Source organism: Drosophila mauritiana, chromosome 3R (assembly GCF_004382145.1).
Source record: "Drosophila mauritiana strain mau12 chromosome 3R, ASM438214v1, whole genome shotgun sequence".
NCBI lineage: Eukaryota > Metazoa > Arthropoda > Insecta > Diptera > Drosophilidae > Drosophila > Drosophila mauritiana.
In genome coordinates this window covers 4,312,819-4,336,362 of record NC_046670.1, presented here as the reverse complement: position 1 = coordinate 4,336,362, position 23,544 = coordinate 4,312,819, and the positions used below count along the sequence as shown (strand labels likewise).

General features: G+C 40.9%; 4 protein-coding genes across 4 annotated transcripts; all 4 read right to left on the bottom strand.

The window, feature by feature from the left end:
- Nucleotides 1-255: 255 nt before the first annotated feature.
- LOC117143851 (sperm-specific protein Don juan) lies at nucleotides 256-1,407 on the bottom strand. Its single transcript, XM_033308709.1, has 2 exons — nucleotides 1,212-1,407; nucleotides 256-1,156 (listed from the first exon to the last, which is right to left on the bottom strand). The coding sequence occupies exons 1-2, from the start codon at nucleotides 1,303-1,305 to the stop codon at nucleotides 390-392; spliced, it is 861 nt and encodes a 286-aa protein (XP_033164600.1). The 5' UTR covers nucleotides 1,306-1,407; the 3' UTR covers nucleotides 256-389.
- Nucleotides 1,408-1,844: 437 nt separating this feature from the next.
- LOC117144046 (sperm-specific protein Don juan) lies at nucleotides 1,845-2,902 on the bottom strand. The gene is made up of 2 exons (XM_033309015.1): nucleotides 2,694-2,902; nucleotides 1,845-2,635 (listed from the first exon to the last, which is right to left on the bottom strand). Exons 1-2 carry the CDS (start codon nucleotides 2,785-2,787, stop codon nucleotides 1,950-1,952), a joined length of 780 nt encoding a protein of 259 aa, XP_033164906.1. The 5' UTR covers nucleotides 2,788-2,902; the 3' UTR covers nucleotides 1,845-1,949.
- A 711-nt stretch (nucleotides 2,903-3,613) lies between these two features.
- On the bottom strand, nucleotides 3,614-7,686 carry LOC117144871 (WASH complex subunit 2). The gene is made up of 3 exons (XM_033310280.1): nucleotides 7,108-7,686; nucleotides 4,426-7,052; nucleotides 3,614-3,865 (listed from the first exon to the last, which is right to left on the bottom strand). The coding sequence occupies exons 1-3, from the start codon at nucleotides 7,586-7,588 to the stop codon at nucleotides 3,818-3,820; spliced, it is 3,156 nt and encodes a 1,051-aa protein (XP_033166171.1). The 5' UTR covers nucleotides 7,589-7,686; the 3' UTR covers nucleotides 3,614-3,817.
- A 17-nt stretch (nucleotides 7,687-7,703) lies between these two features.
- LOC117144872 (sorbitol dehydrogenase) lies at nucleotides 7,704-9,690 on the bottom strand. The gene is made up of 6 exons (XM_033310281.1): nucleotides 9,584-9,690; nucleotides 9,492-9,525; nucleotides 8,656-9,125; nucleotides 8,165-8,383; nucleotides 7,985-8,106; nucleotides 7,704-7,931 (listed from the first exon to the last, which is right to left on the bottom strand). Exons 1-6 carry the CDS (start codon nucleotides 9,635-9,637, stop codon nucleotides 7,748-7,750), a joined length of 1,083 nt encoding a protein of 360 aa, XP_033166172.1. The 5' UTR covers nucleotides 9,638-9,690; the 3' UTR covers nucleotides 7,704-7,747.
- Nucleotides 9,691-23,544: the final 13,854 nt, after the last annotated feature.

Genomic DNA, 23,544 nt, shown 5'->3' with positions numbered 1-23,544 from the left:
AGATCCTTAACGGAGGTATATAAAAATAATAATAATATTCTTATGGAAAGACAAATATGAGTGGGGAATTTGCGGAGTCGATATTCTGAATTTTTTCTATTAGGACGGCAGGCAAGTCATGACTGCAGATAATGAAAATCAAGTTTTTTTTAATGTTAAGCTACTCATTCTCAAGAAAGGTTACATCTGACCATACGGTATAAATTAAGATTATACGCGAGTGTTTCATTCTTCCGTGAAAATATATAGAATTTTCGAACACTACGAAGTGAAAAGCCAGATTGGCAAAGTTTTTATTAACCACAATCGTACTTCATTTTCAATCAAACATGTTAAAGAATTCCATATTTTTGATTTTTTTATGAGTCCGCGCTAGCTTGATCGGTCATTTACTTCTTTTTGCCCTTTTTGGCCTTTTTCCTGCACATCTCTTTCTCCGCCATTTTTTTGCATTTTGCCTTTGCGGCAAGGTTTTTGCATATTCTTATCATTTTCTTAAACTTCTTCTTCTCGGCCAGCTTTTTGCATTGCTCCCTCTCGGCAACCTCCTTGCACTTTTTCTTCCAATTTACAGCCTTCTTTTTGCATGGATCCTCTTTTTTGCAGGGATCTTTCTTCTTGCAAGGGTCAACTTTCTTGGGTTTTTTAGCGCAAGGATCTTTGGGGCAACAGCTTTTTTTCTCGCAGGGATCTTCTTCTTCACAAGGCTTCTCTTCTTTGCAAGTTTTTTTTTTCTTACACTTATCCTTTTTCAGCAACTTCTTGCACTTCTTTTTCATCTTATCCTTTTCACATTTTTCTCTTGCAGCCAGCTCCCGGCACTTTTTCTTTATTTTTTCCTTGTCGAGCTTTTCTTTTTGGGCTAGTTCCTTGCAGATCTTCTTAACATCACCATCATTAGCTTGCATGGTGATTTCCTTGAATAGTTTCTGGCATTCTTTCATCATCTTTTCAAGATCTTCACGCTTTTCTTCTTTTAACGAAAGGTTTGATTTCTTCCTCCGGTCTTGCTGTTGCTCCAGATCTTCCAGGAACTTTCGATGCAGGGGGTTGGGGCGTCCATAGTATTCGTTCTTGATGACGTGAATCACTCCAATGGAGCCGTCTCCAATTTTCTTAGGCTTTTGACTAGGCTGGCTTTCGGGCTTGAGAATTTCTAGTCCGAAGAAGTATCAGTTATCTATTAAAGAGGTTACAGTTTGAGTTCTTACCAATTTTTCTTAAATGTTCAAGTGCATTTAGATGGTAGGGCCTTTTAACAGAAGTCTGGAGGCACCGATAAACTAACGCAGGTCTCTTTAACATTATAACGGTAAATTTAGAATTTTGCTTTTGGAAAACGAATTTTTACGAAAAGCTAAGCATAGGAACAAAACTAAACTAAAATTTTTAAATTCTACCAAAACGTGATGACGTTATCATCTAAGAAAACTTGTGAAAGTGTTAAAAATAACTAATATGATTTCAGATCCGTTTCAACGGTAATCACACCTAAATAATTTCCAATTACATATTCAAGACACAAAGATTCCATGCTATACTTTTATATTTTTATATAACCGTACCTCGTATGATAATTAGTATATTATAGATTCCTTAAAAACCATGTCCGTCTGCCTATCGATCCTTCCTTCTGTATGAAGGTCGAAATCTTGGGAACTATATAACGAATATATATATAGTGACGCCTGTGATTAGGAAGATTGTCACGCCCTCATTACTCGAAAGCTGGGGGTTGCATGCAAAAAGATTATGGAAAAGTATCATTAACAATTATTAATGATGGTTTCCCCCCTTGTTATTGTTTTAAATAAATAAAATCTCATTTTTGGGTAAAATTCCATATTGTATATTATGAAAAAACCATATTTTAGATAAAGCCGCGTTGTACAGAGCTGAATGAATTAAACCTGGTATGTATGTATTTCATTGCATAATCCGCGAAAACTTTACTTTTTCTTGCATTTGTCTTTTTTAGCCATTTTCTTGCATTTTTCCTTCTGAGCCATTTTTTTGCACTTTTTCTGCAACTTTTTCATCTTTTCTTTCTTGGCCAGTTTTTTGCACTTTTCTTTTTCGGCCAATTTTTTGCACTTCTTTTTTAAGTCCCCCTTTTTCTTGCACGGATCTTTCTTTTTGCAAGGATCTTTCTTTTTGCATGGATCTTTCTTTTTGCAAGGATCTTTCTTTTTGCAAGGATCTTTCTTTTTGCAGGGATCTTTCTTTTTGCAGGGATCTTTCTTTTTACATGGGTCTTTCTTTTTGCAAGGATCTTTTTTTTTGCAAGGGTCTTTTTTCGCGCACTTGGTCTTTTTCTCCAATTCCTTGCATTTTCTTTTCAGTTCTTTCTGCTTGCACTTTTCTCTTTCAGCCAGTTTCTTGCAGGCTTTTTTGATATCGCCACCCTTTGCAGCCATTGTGATTTCTAGGGCTAGCCTTCGGCATTCATTTTTCATATTTTCCAGTTCATCCTGATTCCCTTCCTTAAACCACTTGATCCTAACAGTCTGTTGCTGCTCCAGGTCTTGCAAGAACTTTCGTTGCATTGGATTGACGAGTGCAGAACGAATGTGCTGCGGATCGTGAATAGAGACATCGACTAATTTTGTTTGCCCCTGATTTGGAAGGTCATCGGCTGTGAAGAAGTATTAACAGTAACATGTGGTAACCAGGCATATGAGTTTACTGCATACCTTCCTTAAAGTTTTCAAGGACATTGATGTGGTGAGGCCGTATAAAAGTGGGCTGTAAGCACCGACGTAAAATTAAAGCGGTTCTCTTAAGCATTTCGACAAAAATTTTGAAATCTTGTACCAAAAATTTTACAAAGAATTTTGAAAAAAACCACAGCTGGAGACTATTTGTCTGTGGAATCAGGATCTAAACTGAATCTGAGATCTAACCTGCCCCCAAAACTTTACAAGTTCAACTGACATTATTATCTCAGATCATCAGATCAAAATCAATCTAATGAGAAATTTATCGTCCCCCAAGAAATCCAAAAGAACTTAATTGGCTGCTAGCAATAAATAAAACAAGATGCAAGGCAAAATAAACTTCATTAAATCATAATTAAAATTATTTCTAATACCCGTTACTAGCAGATTTAAAGGTTATACCAGGTTTGTTGAAAAGTAAGTGGAAGAATGAAACGTTTCTTATTATATTTTTAGGACCACAACCCAAGACAATCTTGAAATGTCCCTCTGTCCGTCCGTCCATCTGTCTGTCCGTCCGTAAAAACAATGAGTTCTCGGGATTCAAGAGACACGCCCACATTTGATTTCACAAGCAAAAAATGCAAATTTCTACCTCTCTGTTTTAGTTTTAGATTAGTAGATTTCGAAGTCTGCAGCCGCGCTCTGCATTAAATGAAAAATTCATTAATTTAGTGGAAAGTGCACTCGTTTTTATCAATGGATTTACCATATAACCAGGCTTTTGAGTAGATATTATTGTTAATATAAGCAGGACACATAAGCTTCCTATATGTAAATTTAGAAACACGATTAAACCAAAGACACTAGAATACTAGTGTCTAGAATACTAGACACTAGTGTCTTTTATTAAACCCACCCTGTATCTACACAAGCAAAAGTTTTATTTTAATGCTTTGAAATTAAAATTTTATTGCGGATGAAAATCACTTGAAAGCCAAAATCGTAGCTCCTTAAATATAAACTGTTTTGGGTTCCAGAATGCCATCAGCTCGACCCCATTTTGGGCATATGCGTCCAGGCATTATTCAATCCAGCCCGATATCCAGTTTCAGTCACATCAACATCTTCGGTCTCGTGATGTCGGGTAGGTGGGCAGATTATTTATTTTTCCTTGAGGTGTTTGCCGCATCTGGAATTATAGAGAACTGTGTGCCCATCGGTTAGGTTAGAGCATTTAGTCTTGACCTACAAACAACCTAGGTTGCCTCTCCCAGAGTTTTATTTTTATTTCTAAATGTGTGTTCATTTTGCTCGGTTGTACTATCAAAGTTGAACCGACGCTGATTTGCGACACCTTATCAAAGCCCCGGGGTGGTATAAAATTTTAATTGACTCTGAATAATTCCCTCGTTTTCTGCGATGTCGTGTGAAATGGAGCTAATCTATATACTACAGTTTGTTGGCGCCAGTCACCTCGATATGACATTCAAAAAGGTCTCCGATAATAGTTCGCAGTATATTTCCGTTCTGTTTGCCCGCAAAATTTGGCCAAAGAGTGAGTTACATATAAGTGTGCGTTTCGATTCTTTAACTGTATCGAAAAAGGATCCCTTGCGACATTTACATATAGTCGATAATATTCTGAGCTACAGTAAAGCTTAAATATTATTATTTATGTGACCAAAACTACATCCATGATTGTACCCATAATCTATAGGCTAAGGACTGACGTAAAGTGTGTTCGGTTCAGTGAACCCAATCTTACCGAGAGCTGACTTAAGAATCGCGATAGATGGTTAGAAAAGCATCGACTATCGCAGTCATCGTCGTCTTTTTCCTTCGCGAGCTTCTTCAGTCGTTTCATCTTCTTGGCACACTCCTCGGAACCACCAAGGATCTTGATATTTCTGGTCTGCTGCTTTTCCCGGAGAAGCTCACGCGGCGACTTTTTTGGTGAAGAGCATTCCGGCGAGCCTCCCTTTATCTCAGTGTCATCATTTTTTTTTGCGAACATATCTAACTCTTTCTTGACCAGCATACTATCCCGATTCGGGAACCCTGTGGCAATACCATATGGTAAAATGTTCATTGAAAATGTGCTCATGCGACGTTGACCAGTAAAGGAAGACATTTGCCGTTTGCCCTCGCCGCTCTTTCCACGGCCCAAGATCTTGTCAAAAAAGTGTTGGATGAAGCTTTTTTCAACTGGTGGTTTCACCGGCACAGCAGGGATCACTGGGATCTCACCCGTAGCTTTGTCCCGGAGCTTCAGGGCTAGCTCCCCATCATCCAACTGAGGCTTTTCTTTGCTTGGCTGATTTACCTCGACCGCAGGCTTTTCGTCCACCTTGGTTCTGGTCTCATCCATTGAGGTGGGTGCCTTGACTTTGGCTTGCTCCTTCTTGGGCTTCACCTCTGGAGCCTCTAGGCTAGGACTGGATTCCTCGGCTTCTTCTTTGAGTTCCGTTTTACCCGTTTCCGACAGGGATACTGAGGAAACCTCCGGGGACACTGGGTCATAAAGATCGCTTGGTGTCAGCTCCGATGTAGTCTTAACTTTGCTATCACTGCTGCTTGACTCGCTTTTCTTAAATCTTTGCGGCTTTTGTGTAGCGTCGTTTTTGATACCGCTCTTATCGGCGGATTTCACGAAGGACGAAACCTTCTGTGCTAGATCAAAGCTTTTCAGTTCTACAGGCTTTTCTTCATTCTTTTCACTCTTGGCAGACTCGACCTTTTTGTTTGGCTTATCACTGGTTTCTTCTCGTATAGTGGAGTCCAAGTTACTAAGTTTGACGAAGTAGTCTTCTTTGGGCTTGTCTTTCTTATCTGTCTCGTCCTCTTCTCTTATGGCTGAGTCCAAGTGGCCAAGCTTGGTGAAGTGATCGTCAGATTTATTGGCAGAGCCAGTAGTATCAAGTTGGAATTTTTCATGAATTCCGATTTGTCCTTTTTTGTCCGATGGCGATGATAGCATTGCTAGAACTTCCGCTTGACTGCTTTTAGTTGCAGACGACAGTTCTTGTAGTGTCCACCAAGCACCTGGATTATCATTAAATTTTTCAAGTGTCTCGAAGAGTTCGTTGACTTTGCCTTCCTCGTTCTTGTATTGGTCACCATCGTGCTCGTCTTTGAACATGGCCACTATTTCCTCTGTGGACTGGCTTTTAGGTTCGTTATAAGTAACTCCAATTCTTTTAGCGTTGTCTAAGCCAATAAATGGATTTGGTATTTGGCTATCGGCGGGCTTTAAACTGGATAGTGGCTTACTTGAAATAAATTCTTTGGGCTTAGTTGTTTTAGTTTTGGAATCCGACTTGGTGTCCTTTTTACTCGACTGTAGTTCAGACGGCGGAATAGGCTTAAAAATTTGTCTAAACTCAGTTGGAGCTTTATGCTTGGCCACAATTTTTAATGGCAACTCTAGTTGGGAGTTAACCTTAGAGGTCTTTTTTGAAGTTGAGTCGTGACTAGAAGTGAGGGAACTGGTATTTGGAGATGTCTTATCTTTGGGAACCCAAGTATTTTCTTTTTTAATCAACGTTTCAATAAAATAGGGCTTTTCACTTTTAAACTCTATAGGGGCCGCATTTGCATTTATGATTTTGCTTTCGGAGGTAGACAATTCCTTTTTACTAACCGATTTAAAATGTTCCACCCATTTAAGGATCCTATCCCGATTTTCTTCGTTCTCGTTGGGTTTGTCGATATAATTGAATCTCCTTTCATGAGATTTATCTAGCATCTTCCTAAATTCTTCACTTCTGTCGCCGAGTGCCTTTGAATTGACTGTAATACCCGATATCTTACCTTCCGCTGGCATGTTAAAGCTGGAACTCTCACCAATCGGAGTTTGTGCATATTTGGCATTAGGATTAGGGCTTTGTTTTAAGGCTTCAATATTTGCAGTAGATGTCTTAGAATTTTCCGTTGCCGTTTGAGCCTTTTGTAATGGGCTGGATATAACTTTAAGATCGAGGCTTCCACTTGCATCAGTCTTCGAAGCTGAATTTGATTTCGAATTTTCCGGCTTTGAACTAAAAGATTGGGTATTACTAAGTTGAGTCTTGGAACTGTCTTTGGCTGTGATTTTATCTTTTGATTCGTGAATGTTCGGAGAGGTTTTTTGAGGTGTCTCGTTAATCGACTTTGACAATCCCAGCAAATTTTGTTCACCTGTAGGTTCTTTTGATGTCGAGTCAGTAGATTTGAGTTCCGCTTTAATTAGAGGGCAGTCTTTCTGAAAAGGGTCAACACCGAAATCCGACACAGAAGCTGCCAGCGCCTTTAGTTCGGATTCAATTGAAGATAAGTTATTTAGCTTGGTCTCATCTTTTGATTTAGTAAAGGACGAGTTGGTGGACTGAGATGGAACTGACTTTAGATCATTATCTGCATGGAAGAGTTTAATGTCTTAACTGTAGCATTTTATCCCAGCCTTGCTTACCTTTGTTTTCTGTAGTCGTAACCGAAGACCCAAACTCAACCACCTTCCCTACCATGTCATCATTGGACCCTGAGGAACCTATGTTATCTGAGCTGCAGACAATGGTTTGCGGATTTGGAGGCTTGACTTCCGTAGGCGAAGGCTGGGAGCGGTTTGGTTGATCCTGGAGGGGCAGAATCTCTGGCCTGACCTCGTACGGCAACTCCGGTCTTCGCTCTCCAGGAACCTTGGGAGGTTCGGGGGGCGCTGCTGCAGTCCCCAATCCCAGAGTACTCTTTTCTGCATTATTCCCTTCGCCCACTTCCTGGTTCAACGAACCTGGACCCTCCTTCCCAGCCGATTCCCCGGACTTTGAGGAACTGGTGTATCGACGTCGTCGGTATGAACAAACCCCAAGAGGGCGGTAGGAGGACCGCAGGAGCCCCAAGCAGTGAGTGGTTCGGCGACATGCCGCGATACCGCCAAAAACAATGCCGGCCATCTGGCTGCTAAAAGAAGGGGGTCGACTGGAATCTCAACAAATTTTGGGTTTCGAATAAAATGTGTGTCGAAACTTAAGATTTTGACTAGTGCCTATTGATCGACACCGAGTAGTGTACTGTGTTCTCTATACTATATTTTTATCGACTTAAACAAGTGTTTAGAATTTGCGAGGATTGTTGGTGTCTCTGGGCTGCACGTGGATCATGACCTTGATGGCGCCACCCAGTCCCTTTCGTGACGTTTCAAACGCCTTTGCCGTTTCCTTGATGTCGAAATGGTGGGTCACCAGCCGCTTAACATTGACCTTTCCGGAGGCGACAAGGGCCAGGGCAGCGGCATAGCTATAAGTAATCATGTTTAAGCAAATGATATCTTTCATAAAGATCAAACTTACTCATTGCAGTAGCGGAACACGCCGCGGATGTCCACTTCCCGTGCCAGGGCATTAATTAGGGGCAACTTAACCTCAGGTGCTCCCATGCCCACCACCACCACAATGCCACCAGAACGAGTGGCCTGAAAGGAGTCGGCGCTATAGCTCTTTATTTCACCCAAAACCTTTGTGATTACTTACGAAGATGGCCAGGCGGGCACTGCTCTCTGCTCCACAGCAGTCGATGGACTTGTCCGGCTGACCGCCCATCGTTTTTTGGACGAGCTCCGCCGTCTCCTCGGCAGTCTGATCCCGCTTCAGCAGGAGCGTGTGAGTTGCACCTAGCTCTTTAGCTACATCGAGGCGTTGCTGCACTAGATCCGTAATCAGGATCTCAGACGCACCCATGGCTTGAGCAGCCTGTAGGATAAAAGATATAAGATATATGGATTATCTTTTTAGAAATATTCTTCGCTCTCAGCTGATAGTATTAGGAGCGCATTTGTAAGTTTTAAAAGTTGACAAAGTTCTTATTTGTTTTTATGGAGAGAGATTTTAAAAATATGTTTCTGCGTTCCTTATTTCTTATTACCTATCAGGTAAAGCTACAGGATCTTAAGAGTTTTTGTATGGACCTAACATCCTTTTTTTGACAATAGATTTTTGTAAATGATTAAGTAAAGCTAACATACCATCAGAGTGACCAGGCCGATGGGTCCTGCTCCCAGGATGAGAACTTTGGAGCCCAGGGTGACCTCCGCCCGCTTGCAGGCATGCACGCCCACGGACAGAGGCTCGAGCAGGGCGCCTTCCTCCATGGTGACGTGGTCGGGCAGCTTGAAGCAGAAGTCCGCCGCATGCTTGTAGTAGCGGGTGAGGTTGCCGTCGTAGGGGGGCGTGGCACAGAAGACCATTCCGGGGCACAGGTTGTACTTGCCCAGCTTGCAATGGTCGCACGTACGGCAGGGTACACCCGGTTCGATGGCCACGCGGTCGCCAACCTTCAGTGTGGTCACCTTCTTGCCCAGCTTAGCCACCACGCCGGCGGACTCGTGGCCAATAATCATGGGCTTAGTGAGCACAAAGTCGCCAATGCGTCCGTGTGCAAGGTAGTGTACATCAGAACCGCAAATGCCGACACTATCCATGGCCAGGAGAACCTCTAAGAAGCAAAAACCAATACCATGAAATACGAAATGGGTAACTTTTGTATCTAACTAGTTTTATAACTACTATAATTGAGTAAATCTATTTAGTTCCTGATAATGCTAAGTTCAATCGCTTTGCGGCTATCAAGCTGACAAAAATTCATAGCACTTAAAGATTTAATCATGTACATTTAACCTTGGGATATTTTGTTTGAGGCAGTAGGTCATCAACGTGATAAGAAGTACTATGAAAAAGGGGTTGAACTAAGCAGTGTACGAGTGGAAGAAATATTGAAATAGGGATTATACCAAAAATTATCCCATTTCTAACTACTTTCAGAACTTTCAGTTGATCTAATTTTTTTTTATTTATTGCTTACCATCATCGGCAATCTCTGGGATAGGACGTTGCTCCTGTTAACCAAATAGACATGGTCAGTAATAATTCGATGCAAGATCCTGTTGTCCTTACCAATCGCATGTCCTCAATGCCGTGCAGCACTGCTGTCAGATTATCCTTGGCCATTTCTGTGTGTTAATTGAATTATTTGAGAGCTCCAATAACCACACGCTCGAAAAGCCGATTCACAACTGATTCAAATATTTTAAACCTTACACTAGTGGACTTCTGAATTCGCGGTTATCAGTTATCAGCGTGACGTAGGACCAGCGATAGGAAAATAATAGGCACCACACCCACTCTCGTTTGTGGTCAAATGTTATCAGTCTTATCACCACTTGAGTACAGCTGGCTGTGTGTTCAGAAGGTGTGTTTGCATGTGCCTGTTTATATGTTAAAACGTGTAGATGAGGGGTGAAATTGTAGTTAGTACACTCATCTATCAATCTAGCCAAGATCGTATCATGCTCAGCATACTCAGATCGAGATCGAACCATTCTCAAAGGACCTTGCTCTCATTTGCCTCTCTTTCTCTCTATTATTTTTCCAGCCTTCACATCACGTACCTCTTGCACAATCTTAAGACCGATACAGGATCCGTTTGAAAATATCAACAATAAGATCGTATTCGTCTCGAATTCAATATGGTTTCTTATCATGGAAATGATTGACGCTTTTTTTCGTTCTCATTTTTTCTGGGTGTATAAATATTGATAAATTCATATCAGTATAGGTATTTTTTTGATCCAAATAATGAATTGGAGTTTACGATATGACTTGCATATTCAGGTTAAAACTATCTATTAGATAAAAATAGGTCAGAACTTCCATGTCCCTGCGCATTCTTAATGTTATGAAAATCAGATCACAGCACCCCTACAACGTATGTCCTTTCAAGTCATGTATGCTTTAAGTACAAATGGGGGGATGTCGTCAATGTGTCATTGCGGACATTTAACAGAACATCAAAAGTGGTTGCGCCATAAATAAGAAGACCCTAGCTTTGGCCCCACAACTAGTTCACAACCACCCCCAAGCAAGGTCTGCTGGTTCTCCTGGAACTGAACCATTTGTAATTTTTTGCCGGGGCAATAACAACGGCAAACAAATTTTAGTCCACTTCTGTTTTATGGCAAATTAATGGAGCGACATGCTGGCCCATGTTCGCAATGGAACTTCACTCCATGCACTCGAGCCTAGCAGGTGGCCCCAGCATCCGGCCACTCCCCCCAATTCTCCTCCCTCCATCTTCATTCTTATCAACCTTTGACCCACACATGCCGAATAAACATGGTTTATGGCGCACTCTAAACGAGGATTCCTACAACTTCATGATTTCAAAAAGTTGTTTACATTTAGATAGAAAGATTATCACAATTTCTCTTGTATGATTGCAAGATTGTTTTACTAAACTTAAATGAAAGTTAACATAATAAAGTATGGAAATATTTTCCTTTTTTATTTAAGAGTTTCCATACCATAGTTTTTATATATGCATATAACGGATTTGAAATTGGTTATTACCCTAATGTAGGGTATTCAAGGTCTTTAGACCCGGGGCACTGCTGTTCTTTTCGTTTTAGTTGCTGCTGCTGCTGTCACTGATGTCGATTTTGCGCCGGCAGTATGTTGGGTGTTGCTTTCTTTTGGCTTCGTTATGTGTTGCCAGGACGGGCTAACATATTGGACATTTATTATTTTTCGTGAGTGTTTTTGCTCGTCGAGTAAATTATGGCGGTCCAATGCGGGTGGATGTGGACCAAAGCTGCAGCTCTTGCCAGAGATGGTACTTCAGGTACAACACAACATTTACAATTAAATATAAACTATATATAAAAAATAATTAGTGCTTAAAGTTTTTTTATATCTAGCGTTTTTATGTCGAATAAGAAACTATACATTTAGCGATTTAAGTGGAATAGTTCTTTACACAACTTAGATTTGAAACCTTCGTAATTATTAATATTTATTTACTATTAACCCGTTTCTTAACCATTTGGTTTCTTTTCATCTGCCGCAGTCTGTCCGGTTTTAGCCGGAAATTTTCACCCTGGTCAGGTTGGATCTGTATTAGTACCATGACCATTGATTCCGGAGAACAGTACGGAATCGGATTCAAATAACATGGCATGGGTGGGGATAAGTGGGTGGGAACGCGTGGGCGCGGTAGTGGCAGTGTTGCAGAAGTGTTAAATTAATAATTGCATAAATTTTACATGTGCTGTTGCATGAGTTATGCATGAAATGGCATAAATCGCGAATAATGTGCACACTGGCCGTGCGAATATTTATGGGCGTGACTGTAAATCATCAAACCATAAACGCACTTGCGACGCCAACACCAAGCGGCCACTATATGCACCGATCCTCTCGACCTTTTGTGCTCTTTCCATTTGTGGTCCTAGCACTGGAAAAAATATATGAAAGTTCCTTTATTTATTAGAAGTGTATAAAACATGATCCATTAGGAAATGGTTTAAATGTTTTAGAATTTTAGTAAACGTACTGCGTTAACAGTCGTTTAAACTACAAATAACGCATAAATATATACCATATATATGTATATCTTATATTGTATGTACATAAGATCAATAATATCACGATTCGGGATACATTAGTTAAGTTTATATTTGTTTAAAAGAGAATACATTTTTGTTTCGAATTTGTTAACATTAAATTGTCATCTTTTGGTTTCAGTGTTGAAGTTTTCGATATTAAGCTTGAATATAATATTTAAACGCGTCTAATTTACTTCATAAAAGACGAGGAACTTAGGAAGTCGATTCGCTCTTATTAAAATGGCGAGTTTTTATTCGCTTGGCTGGCGCAATTCCGTTTGCCGTTTAAAATTTTCGAAAACTGCAATGACAAATGCGCCAAATTAATGAAGTTGCATAATTTATAAAATATGATCTTAAATACAGTTAAATGCTATATATTTTTGATCTTATACGTTTTAAAATCATGAACTTCAATTATAATTTCGAATGTGGCGAAAAGTTTTTATTAAATGATTTAATCTACAAAAGTTTGAACACATTTATGTATATATTAATTTAGTATATATTAATAGCAATTATGAATTGCCCATTTAGAAATCAGTTATTTTTATCACAATCTTTTGAAGTCAGGAATGTGATCTTATAGGTTGTTTTTGTCGGTAGCCCAAAAATAGGCTACGTTGTCGCGATTCCGCAGTACATTCCCACAACTGGATTATAAATAAATATTCCAAAGATGTTGTCTATGGAATATCCTCTGTTACTGTCTTTGTCAATGAAGAACTTCCGGCAGCTCTCGGCCATTAGTCTTAATACACGCATGGAGATGAACCGAAATTTGCCCAATAAAAGTTCGATGCCATAAATTAAGAGCGCATCCTGCGCCATGTCCATGGCCCCGGGCCAAGGATGCGAAGGATACGAAGGATGCCAGGCGCCAGCTGCCGCACGGGGGCATTGCAAGTTGGAGTTGGCGAAGGGTGAAGGTGTTGACCAATGGAGGAATAGATATGCGATCAGTAAATACGTTTCCGTTTCGTCTGCTAATACACTTCCGCCAGGACTCAGCTTTAATTCTTAAACACCCGGCTGCTGTTGATGAATGAAACAGTGGAGCGCCCCAAAAGAACAGCAGATACACAGTCATTACTCTCAGCTGGTGTGCTGTAAACTCGCAACACTTTGATGTTTCAAAAATTATTTCATTTTCTATATCCTCCACTCCAGCTGCAGCGGAAAAAGGAGCAGGACATTCGGCGAGAGGGGGGCTACAGGACGCGGGCTTTAGATTTATGGCCGGGAGCCAGACAAAGTGTCTGCGGTTCGGTCAGAGCCTTCAAGGCGAATTCTGCGGCCTTTGTGTATCGTCCATCCCATCTCGGTTGCAAACTGCGCTTTTCCCCACTGCTTGCCGAGCAGGAAAAGCGGAAAAACTGCACACATAAAGTTGAGGAATGGTGCAAACTTGGCCGGGTCACATGTGAGTCAAAGTAACCGAGACATGGCAGCCCAGGAACAAGATTGGTAAGTCAAGTTATTCGCCGTCGATGTCGCTGCATCTCACAGGACGAAAGTGCAGCAGTGGCAAAAAAGTGCAACCGGATGCCGGAAGTGCTCCATTCAATCTGCAAACACGCCGCAAATGCAGCGAAATGAGATATTCCTTTTCTATTAAAATTTCACAGCGGCAGCAAGATCATGTACACTGAATACTCTTTGTTCTAATGTTTTAATAGAATAATAAAAATAAGAAATGCTAAGGTCATACCAAAAGATATTAAAAGCCGTTATCAAATTTATAAAAACTGATCAAAATGAATCCTGCGAAAGGGAAATTCAGGAAAGAATAAATTTAATATATATATGCTAATATACTAATATACTATACTAATACTAATGCTATACTAATATAGTAATATATACTTTTCACCGTGTACTCTGTGTTGGTTCTCTGGCTAAATTTCCATTGTGCTGCATCCAAGTTTTTCACTGCTGCTGAGTTTTCCACTGGTGTTTCCGGCGCGAGGAAGATGGATGCCTCGCCAACGACAACACGATGACGCCAATAGTTTTTCCATTCCCAGCTGAGCTTAGCTTTTCCGAGTGCGGCTCGGCTTGTGGTCTCCAAGTTTTCTTGATTTAGGGAGCAAAGACGGGTCTCTTGTGCGTAACTATTTGGTTTTTGCTAAACTTCTCTCAAGTATTCAAATAATTTGTGAATTTGTCAGAAGCGGAATACCGAAAGGAAATATATTTCACGAAGAAAGCCGATAAATTGTACTGCCAGGAAGATCGTTATTGTATGTAAAAAAGATTAATTTTCAGTTGCATTTTAGTTAATTCAAAATAATATTTGGTAAACAAAATTATTGCTTGGGATGAAAAAGTAGCATACTCTTTGGAGGCTGTTGTCCGTAAGGACATTGCACAATTAAGTACTAAAAAAGATATAATTTGTTGTATTTAAAACAATCAGCCAGAGCCAAGCTTTAGTTCATTTACAGCCATAAACTCATGGTGACTTTGGCTCGTTAATTCACACATCGGCTATATAAATTATATAATGTGTCCCAAGGAGGGGGCGCCCACTAAATTAAAAATGATATAGAGAAGGCAATTTGCACAGTCATCGCGGGAATTGTCAGAGGAGCCGACAGACGGAGAACTTGCCTAATTAATTTCCATTACAACGTGCCATGGGTTGCAGATTTTCAAGGGCGGCAAAATATATATTGTGAAATATTCGGGCTGCCTGGTTGCGCGATTAAATTAAGTCACGCGAAACTAAATCATTTTGTCGCATCACAATTCACACTCTTCGAATTTAGAGGGAGATATGTATGCATGTCCATGTAGTATATGTATATCCTGGTGAGCTTCTTGCAATTTGTCGGCGTTTTTTGAAGGGTTGCTAGAGGCATCCTCACTACTCGGCACTCAGTGAAATTGGCTCATTTGCATTCGAAATTTAAATTAATGCAAAACCGCTGAAAATGCCAAAAAGCTGTTGGCCAAACTTCTGGCCGGACCATCTTCCTCAGCTTGTTGTTGCTGTTGCGTTAGGCAGATGAGGGGTGGTGTCTGGTGTGGGGAAGTGGGTGGTGAGGAGTGGGCGGTGAGCCCATGCTGATCATAAATATTCGCTGGGGCTCGTTAGAGCTGCGAACGAATGAACGCGACTTCCTTACTAACTACGCACGAAATCAAGTGGGGAAAATTTCTCAGGGAGCAGCTGCCGCGGAAAATGTGTGCGGCCAGGGCTTTTCACAAGCCCCCAGCCCGCATCCACAAACCCCCCTGCCGTCCCCCATCTAGCAGCCACTTTGCCGCAGTTCCTTATATTCCGTATTCCCAGGAGCCAGCAGCAACAACATTAGGAGGAACATCTTACTCGCCTTTTTAAAATGTCCAATAAAAATTGCCGACACATTTCGCCCATATTTCTTCGGAATCCCATATAAATCACGCGCTGTAATCCCTCATGCTATCGCCGCGTCGTCTTGGCTTCCTCCCCGGCTTCTCCACCGCGCCCCCCTTCTCGAGATCCAAGATGCAGGGTGGAAAATTGGAAGCGGTGGAGCTGTGCGAGTGGCGCAGCCTTCTGACTTTGGCAGTTTGGCAATAAGAAAGTTTTTCTTTTCCCTCCTTGTGGTGTGGTTACTCCGGCGGCTGCCGTTCCTCGGCGGTCCAAACAGAATCCCAAAAAACCCCCGAATGCCACCCCACTTGGAGCACCACTCCGCGACCCACCCACAAGTTGGCCATGCGTGCGTGTGTTGGCCAACAAACGCGCACTCTCCGGCCTCATTATTGGGCGCTGGCGATTATTTGAAATTGCAAAAGTTTCATTCATGGCCGGGGCATACGTAAATGGAAAATATATGTTCTCGGGCCAGATAAATCAATAGGTGCACCAAAACATGTCCGGAATTCTCGATTCAAATGAACAGCTTAGTTTCCAATCCACCCAAAAAATATGTGCGGCTGCATGTTGGTTAAGCACTTAAGCTGGGCTTTTTTAAAACGAGAGCTTAAAATATTTTACCACTATCAAGAACTACAAATCGACACAGTTGCGGTTTAGAAATCTAGTATTTGAGGTTTTCTAGATCTCTTAGGGGTATTGGTGCTTCGGAATGAACAACTTAATATATATACAGAAAATAATAAAATAAGTGTGAAACGCTATATTGGTTTTTTTGCATATCAAAATTGGCAGAAAAATACTACAAAATCAATATAAAAACCATTTTCAAAATTGTAGGCGTGCCCATTTTGGGTAATTTATGGGCGTGTGGCGACGTTGCAAAACAAACTTTCACACGTAATATCAACTTTCTAGCGTTTATAGTTTCCGATAACACGACGTTCATACGGAACGCTTAAATTTCAAAATATGTATAGAGATAGAAAATGGAATAAAGCTAAATATCAATGATGCAATTAATGATTAAAATCAGTATTAAAATGCGGTAGGCTGACCTCTTGTGCAATCGCAAAATCAGTCGCTTTGCTGCTTTCTTATCTCTGAGTAATGGGTGTCTAATATTCCCGAAATAATTTTTACCACTTTTTTTTATATTTTTATTCACTCAAATATAAATTATATCTTTTATACGATATTTAAGGCTGCTATAGGGTTAGACAAATTCGATTTCAAATAATTGAATTGAAAAATAATTGAAATGTAAGTCACTTGCCATAACGTTCTGCAATGGAGTCAAGTAAATTTTAATTAAATTCACTCATTTTGGAAATTGAAAAGATCTTGGAGTTTCTCCTCCGCGTTGGTTGCTTACGAATATAATTATGAAGGCCGGGGCAATGCATCATTTTAATGGGAGTGGGAGAAGAATTGCAGCATCAAACTTAATGTGCCACTCGCATGAGGCCCTCTTACCCAGAAATGTTCCAGAAACACGCGAAAATAATGTGCGCATATTGTCCAAATTTGTTCTCTATAAATTTTATAAACAAAAACACCCAAAAATATAAGAGAAATGGATAAGGGAACCGAGTGCAAAGTGGGGGAAGTGCAAATTGTGTTGCGAAGGTGAGGCAAGAACAAAAGGATCAGGTTGGGGTCACCACTTGGCTCGGATGGATTTCGGGCTTGCCTGGATGGTTCATTCGCCGGCGGATTCATTTGAGTGGGTGGTTGTGGAGGTGGTTGGTTGTGGGTGGTGGGTTGCTGGTGGGCAGCGGGACGTGGGGAATGGAGGCTGCCGAAAGGCAAAAGAACTATGTTTGGCGAGAGAGATAAAGCAATAAATTCTGTCAGAAATTTAATTTGATAATAAATCTTTGCTTCTAGCGCTACGGAATTTATTTCATTCGCACACACTCACACGTTGTATATAGAAATTCGTGCACATAATAAAACAAAAAGCAACAACAACATGTCTGCCCAAAAAGGGAAAGAAAGGAGCCGGATCGAAAAAACGTGCGTGCATGCCAAGGATGAATGAGGATACCCGAACATGACACTTATGGATGTTCCACCGCACACACTCGACTCGAGACCTTCTCTCCGCCCGGATACGCACCTTTCCGTATCCGTGTGCGGGTGCTCTTGGGAGTGGGCACCACATAATGGTTTCTAATCCGGCACTTTCCCTTTTACCCAACTGTCGTTTGCTCCTTATCACATTTCCAATGGCCCGGAGCTGGGATAACTTTAAAGTGAAAATAAAAAGGATTATATTTTTATATGAAAATTCGGCATAGCACACAATGTGTCGCATAAATGTGTTTTATTTGCTTGGACATGGACCGGATAGGTAATATTGCATAATTTTGCAGCACTGGATGAAAGAATTCGGGATCTTCTTAACTCTGTTAAGAACTCACAGCATCTAAAGCTTTTAAAGTTTCTAGGGACGTTGACAAACCCTAATAGTTTAGTTTTATCATATATAGGTTCCACATTTTTAGATACGCTTCGATAATATTGATATGGGCGTTAGAGAACTACTTTTGTAAATATGTGAGACTGCTCGGAAATTTCCCGTAACCAGTGTCGGTCTGCAATGGATGATTATTATTTCCATTGTGTAAATTATAACCATGACAGATCAGTTATTCCATTGTCACAGAAAGGGCCATGGCCCAACTGTCGAGCACAGTCTTAGTTCAAGGATAACCAATACAACAATTGGCAGGTGGAAATATGGTCGAAATCTGTGACCTTGGACCGGCCATTTACCAATGGTAATGACCATTTCTCAAGCTGTTATCATTGTTTCTCGGAGACACTGCGCGTTATTGGGTCACTTTTCCTTTCACTTTTCCCCGGTTACGCACAGGTAGGCACACGGTTAATTTGGCCATTAAATGGTGAGAAGGGCGGGAAGGTTTTCGTTTTGGTGGCGACACAAGAGATTTTCAGTTCGCAGCTCATTTCGACTGAGGTCATGCTGAAAATATGCACTGCAGAGCTGGCCGATGCCCAGAGAAATGCTGAAATTTCGATAAGATTTCGCCAAGATGCTGCCAAGTAAAATGTCATAAATCTTGGCGCTAAGGATTGCCCTGTTAAGCGGCGGAGAAGGAAATCCCCCGAAGAAATGCTCAAGATGCCAAAAAGCAAAAGAGTTGTCGAGGTCCAAAAATACACTTGACACATCGCGCCGTCTCTATCTCGCCCCAGCTGTCCTTCTCTCTCCCGCCCATTGCGACAAGTGCACTGATTTATTTGGCCGGTTTGCAGTTGAATTTTTGATGCAGCATAAGAAGACGGCAAAACAAGATAAATGACGACTGGCGACTCTTGGCCATGCGGTGATTTTGGTACCAAAAACTAGCTGGCCAACTTCAGACAAACAGTGCGATACCCGATAAACGCGTACGAGCACACATATCCCTTTATTTCCCCATTCCCCTCTAAGACATCATCCCCCATCGCGCGGCCAACTGAACCCCTAATTCCAGTCATAGATCAACCATTTTGGGTCGTAAATAACTCGCTCAAATCTCTAATTTGTTTTGCCCGACAAGCAGGAAAGGTGGAAAACCTTTTTTCCAAGCGCAGAATGGAGATTAGGTAACCGAAATCAAAATGGAAAATGTATCCGAGCATCGCAGTCACATTTATCATTGGGAACGTGAACGTCTTTATATTATATAACTATGGTCTTTATATAAATAACTAAAACAAAGTTTAATCGAATTTCAAAAACATTCGATTTTAATTGATATTATTATATATATGTACATATATTAATGAAGAGGAGTCTTAAATGTGTGTATTATGCATAGCTTTCCAATTATATGCACTAAAAACTGAATCCGTATCATGATACTTGTTTTTGGTTTTTATAACACTATTATTTATTTAGTTTAAAAACCAAAACTCAAATAGACACATCCTAGAACTCCGATCTCCCCATTGTCATCAAACATCTGTTAAACACGGTCAGATAACATTTATCGATGTGTTTGGGACATGCAAATCAGAGAGTCAATTGAATCGCCATGCCAGACACGACAGATCCAGCGAATTAAAAGACAATATCATCAATTATATTATGGCAAAAGGAGCCCCAAGGCAACGGTCCCCAGCCCCCCTGCCTCACCACTCAGTTCGGGAATCCTCTTTTTTTGCCGCAAAGTTCCATTGACCATCGAAGCCAAAATACTTGGCATCGCAATGAATCGTGTCTGGCATTAATCCCTGCCACTCCCCCTTTCCCCAACACCCCGCCCCGCCCCGCACCGACAGCGTAAGACGGTTGCATAAATAAAGAAGCGGACATGGGGCCCGAGGATGGAATGGTATGGGATCCAGTCGGATCGGACCTGCTCTGCTGATCGTGAGTTATGGGTTGTCACCTGTCTGTCGCAGCTGTCAAATTGAAAGTGGATTGAACCGAACGCAATGCAATGTGAGTAAGTGAGTAAGTAAGTAATCGCACAAAGCGTAATCGTCATCGATCGCCGATAAGAATATCAATTAATGTCGCATGGCCAGCGATCAATTGCGGTGGAGTCAAATGAACTTGCAGATATGCAAAGCTGGTAACTAAAAATAATGCAGTTGTTAGTTGTAGTAGCAAGAAATAATCGTGCTTAATGTTTCGCGTATATAAAGATTCATGTGCGTAACTGTACCAAAATTGCGTATGAAATGGATTAATCATGGCGAACTACTGCAACCTAATAAACCCTTTGAATTACCTGGAATTTAAAGCGAAGAACACCACAACGCTTGAGTTTCGGGCTCAGGACGAGATCCGGTTAGACTTTAGGGACATTTCCTCTTTTTTGTTTAATGAAAATTAATTGCGCCACCAAAGTCGTGTGTTTGCGATCGCATTTAATTGCATTTCTTACACTCGTATCCCCCAGCGATCCCCAACCGCGGATGCGGATCGAGCCAAACCTTTCCGTGGATCTCTTTCCCTCTCTCGGCGACCAATATATCATGGACACACACGGGAACACACACTGCCATGCGGGACAACAAGAACATGATTAATTTCTGACAAATGTGCGACACAAAAGAGATGTGACACACCTTGGACCACAAGATGGCTGGAATGCAAACACCACCATACACTGTTAAAAACTAGGCTACAATTTTAATTCGCTCTTCTCAATTTTCCGTTCGTCATAAAACCAAAAGAATGAATCCTATTTTATTAAAACAACGATTTTTAAGATACAACCTATGGAAGCATACCTATATATAACATTATGTGTTGTTATGTACATAACATATATTCTTCCAATAATTTCGTTAGAATGTATCAATTAATTTTCAATTGATTAAATTAAACTAAACCACATTCTGATAATTCTTGATAAATAACCCAAACAACTTCTATGTCTCTGGAATCTGCATAGTAAGATCGATTCGTTCATACTGACGGACGGACATGGCGAGATCAGCTAGTGATTCTTATCAAGAATATAGGTTCGGGAGATTTTCTTCCACTTACATACTTTTTAAAGAATATAGTATAAACTTTTACTCCACAAGTAATGGGTAAACAAATATTTTTTTAAGTGTGTGCTTCTCCAGCTTCCCCTCCTCTCAAGCGATCGTTTCTACGAAGCTGCGGTGAACTTGGCCGACGGCATCAGGTTGCAGGTTCCACGGAGCAGCACACGCGTCCACAATGATCGATGTCATGCCCCTGATAGCTGTCCGGTGCTTGCGTCTCCGGTGGGGTGGGCAGGGGTTGGAGCTGACCCTCCCAGGTAGGAGAAGCTCGCCCCTATATATCACACGGCCTTATCAACTAGACAAGTTTCGCACTAATTCGTGAGTAATTTTTTGTATATTTCATGCGAATATTTCACACCACGGCACACTGCTTGCTTGGCACTGCTTCGCCTGGCATTGGGGTGGACCAAAAATATTATGACATGGCATATAAAAAGATTTGTGCGACATAATTCTTCCGTTGGCCACTAAACGAGGCTATAAAGATAAACCGAAAAAGTACCTGGAAGCAACAGGCGAAGCATAAAAAATGGATTTGAACCGCTGTTAATGTAAAAAAAACAGACGAAGAGAGCAACAAACAACAAATATGTTTTGTTACACCAAAAGGTGGAATATTCGGGACATTCGCTTAATTGTTGCAACATTTGCTGGCCAGCAATTATTTGATAAGACGACTCACATTCGAGCACAGGAGCAATAAATTCACTGCCCGCAAAATAAATTAAATGAGAAACTGGCAAATGTTTAGTAGTTACTACCACGCCAGCAACAAATAAAGCAGACTGAAAAATTTTAAAAAACTTTTGTTTACTTTCCTGTGGGAAACAGTTGTGCACTGAGCAACCAAAAGAAGACAACCAAGTTGAAGAGGAAGAAATTTCAGCTTCTTGAGTTCATAAATTTTCACTGCGGACTCAAAACAAAAGCAAAAACAAAACAATTCACAAAATTTTGCTAGCCCCTCAGGGAAACTCGAAAAGTGCAGTAAATTAATGAATGTTTCTCTTTCCGTAAGACATGCTATGCGTACTTATCTTAAGGAAAAGAGGTTACAATTATTTGCTTTCAAGGCTTAAGGCAAGTATATATTGAAACTGTCTTGCATTTAGGAAAATAAAACTAAACAACATTTTTTAAAAATCGTCTTATTACAAAATGTTTGATATAAAGAAATTTATACTTTTTCCGGATAGAGCTGTCTAGAAACCTGTTAATTTTTTGCTTTCCAAAACTGTATTCGGTTAATTTAAATAACTTATCCAGTTAAATATAAAACAAGACAGAATGCTTTAGTCCAGTTCGCCGTCTATCAGATACCCGGTACCTAGCTAGTGTGATATTGGGGAATAAAATTAGGTGGAATTTTAAAATTGTTCCTTGTGAATTTCGAATTTTCTTCCAACGGAAATACTAAATGCAACTATATCAATAAAGTAAACTATTAAGTAAATTATATTTTATTTAAAGTATCGACGTTGGTTATCTCTACCTTACAAATTATGGGTCCAAAAGCAGCGCACTTTGGTGTCGCATATAGTTTCTTCAGAGTAAAAAGGTGAACTATTTTTTATTTAATTCTTTCAGTTTTTATTGGATTTCGTTGCAGAAGATGAAGAAGCTGCTTTTAAATAAAAATATATACAAATGAATTTTAAGTCCTAAGGATGCCGTGCTGGTTGGATTTTAAAGATTTAAAAGAGTCTTAAACGACCCGAAGTAGATAGTGGCAATGCCCACAAAATTAATCTTATTACGGAGAAGTTGAGTGTGAAATCGCCTGGGCAGGCAACCAAAAACCAAAACCCACAACGAACAACCAGACAACCACATGAGCAAGCAGCTCAAATTTATAAACTTGCCCACACCAAACTTGAAACGGCCAAAAATGAAAGCCACAATGGCAACAACACCACGAGCTTATAAGGAACACACACTTTAAGAAGGATATGCGGAAAAAAAAACAAAAAACAAAAAGGCCGAGACAAAATGAAGTTTCAAAGGCTCGAAGCTGGGAAGAGGGACAAAATGAGCTACAGAAACCTCAAGGAGCAGAGTTTCCATTTTGGTTGAGTAGCCGGAGGATGGACAAGGGGGCAAATATACAGAAGGAGTTTGGGGCCGGTTGAGGGCATTCATGTGTTTTGTGACAAACTATCTTAATGGCTTTTCGCAGCTTGGCGGCTGTTAAATGCGATTTTAATTAATTGGACACTTAAGTTAACGACATTTCTTTAGCCCCACGCCACCCCACTTCCACTCCGCGCCGTTGCCACCCAGCTTCACCACCGACTCCGATTGCGATTGCGATTCCGACTCCGGACTCCGGCGACTGCACACGGCGACGATTTTGATTAATTGGCGGACCCGTAGAGCGGGCCACATCCACTCGCCACGGGAAGGCCGAGTAAGGTGAGACGCTCCGTCCGAGGTGTTGGACGCTGGCTGCTGCGATGGATTTAATTGATGACCATCGCAACTTGCGCTTTGGGACTGCAGCTCCACACACCACTTTTCTCCCTGCGAGTTCGCTCCTTTCCTTTTTGCCAAAATGGCGCTGAATCGTATCATTTGATATGGTCGAA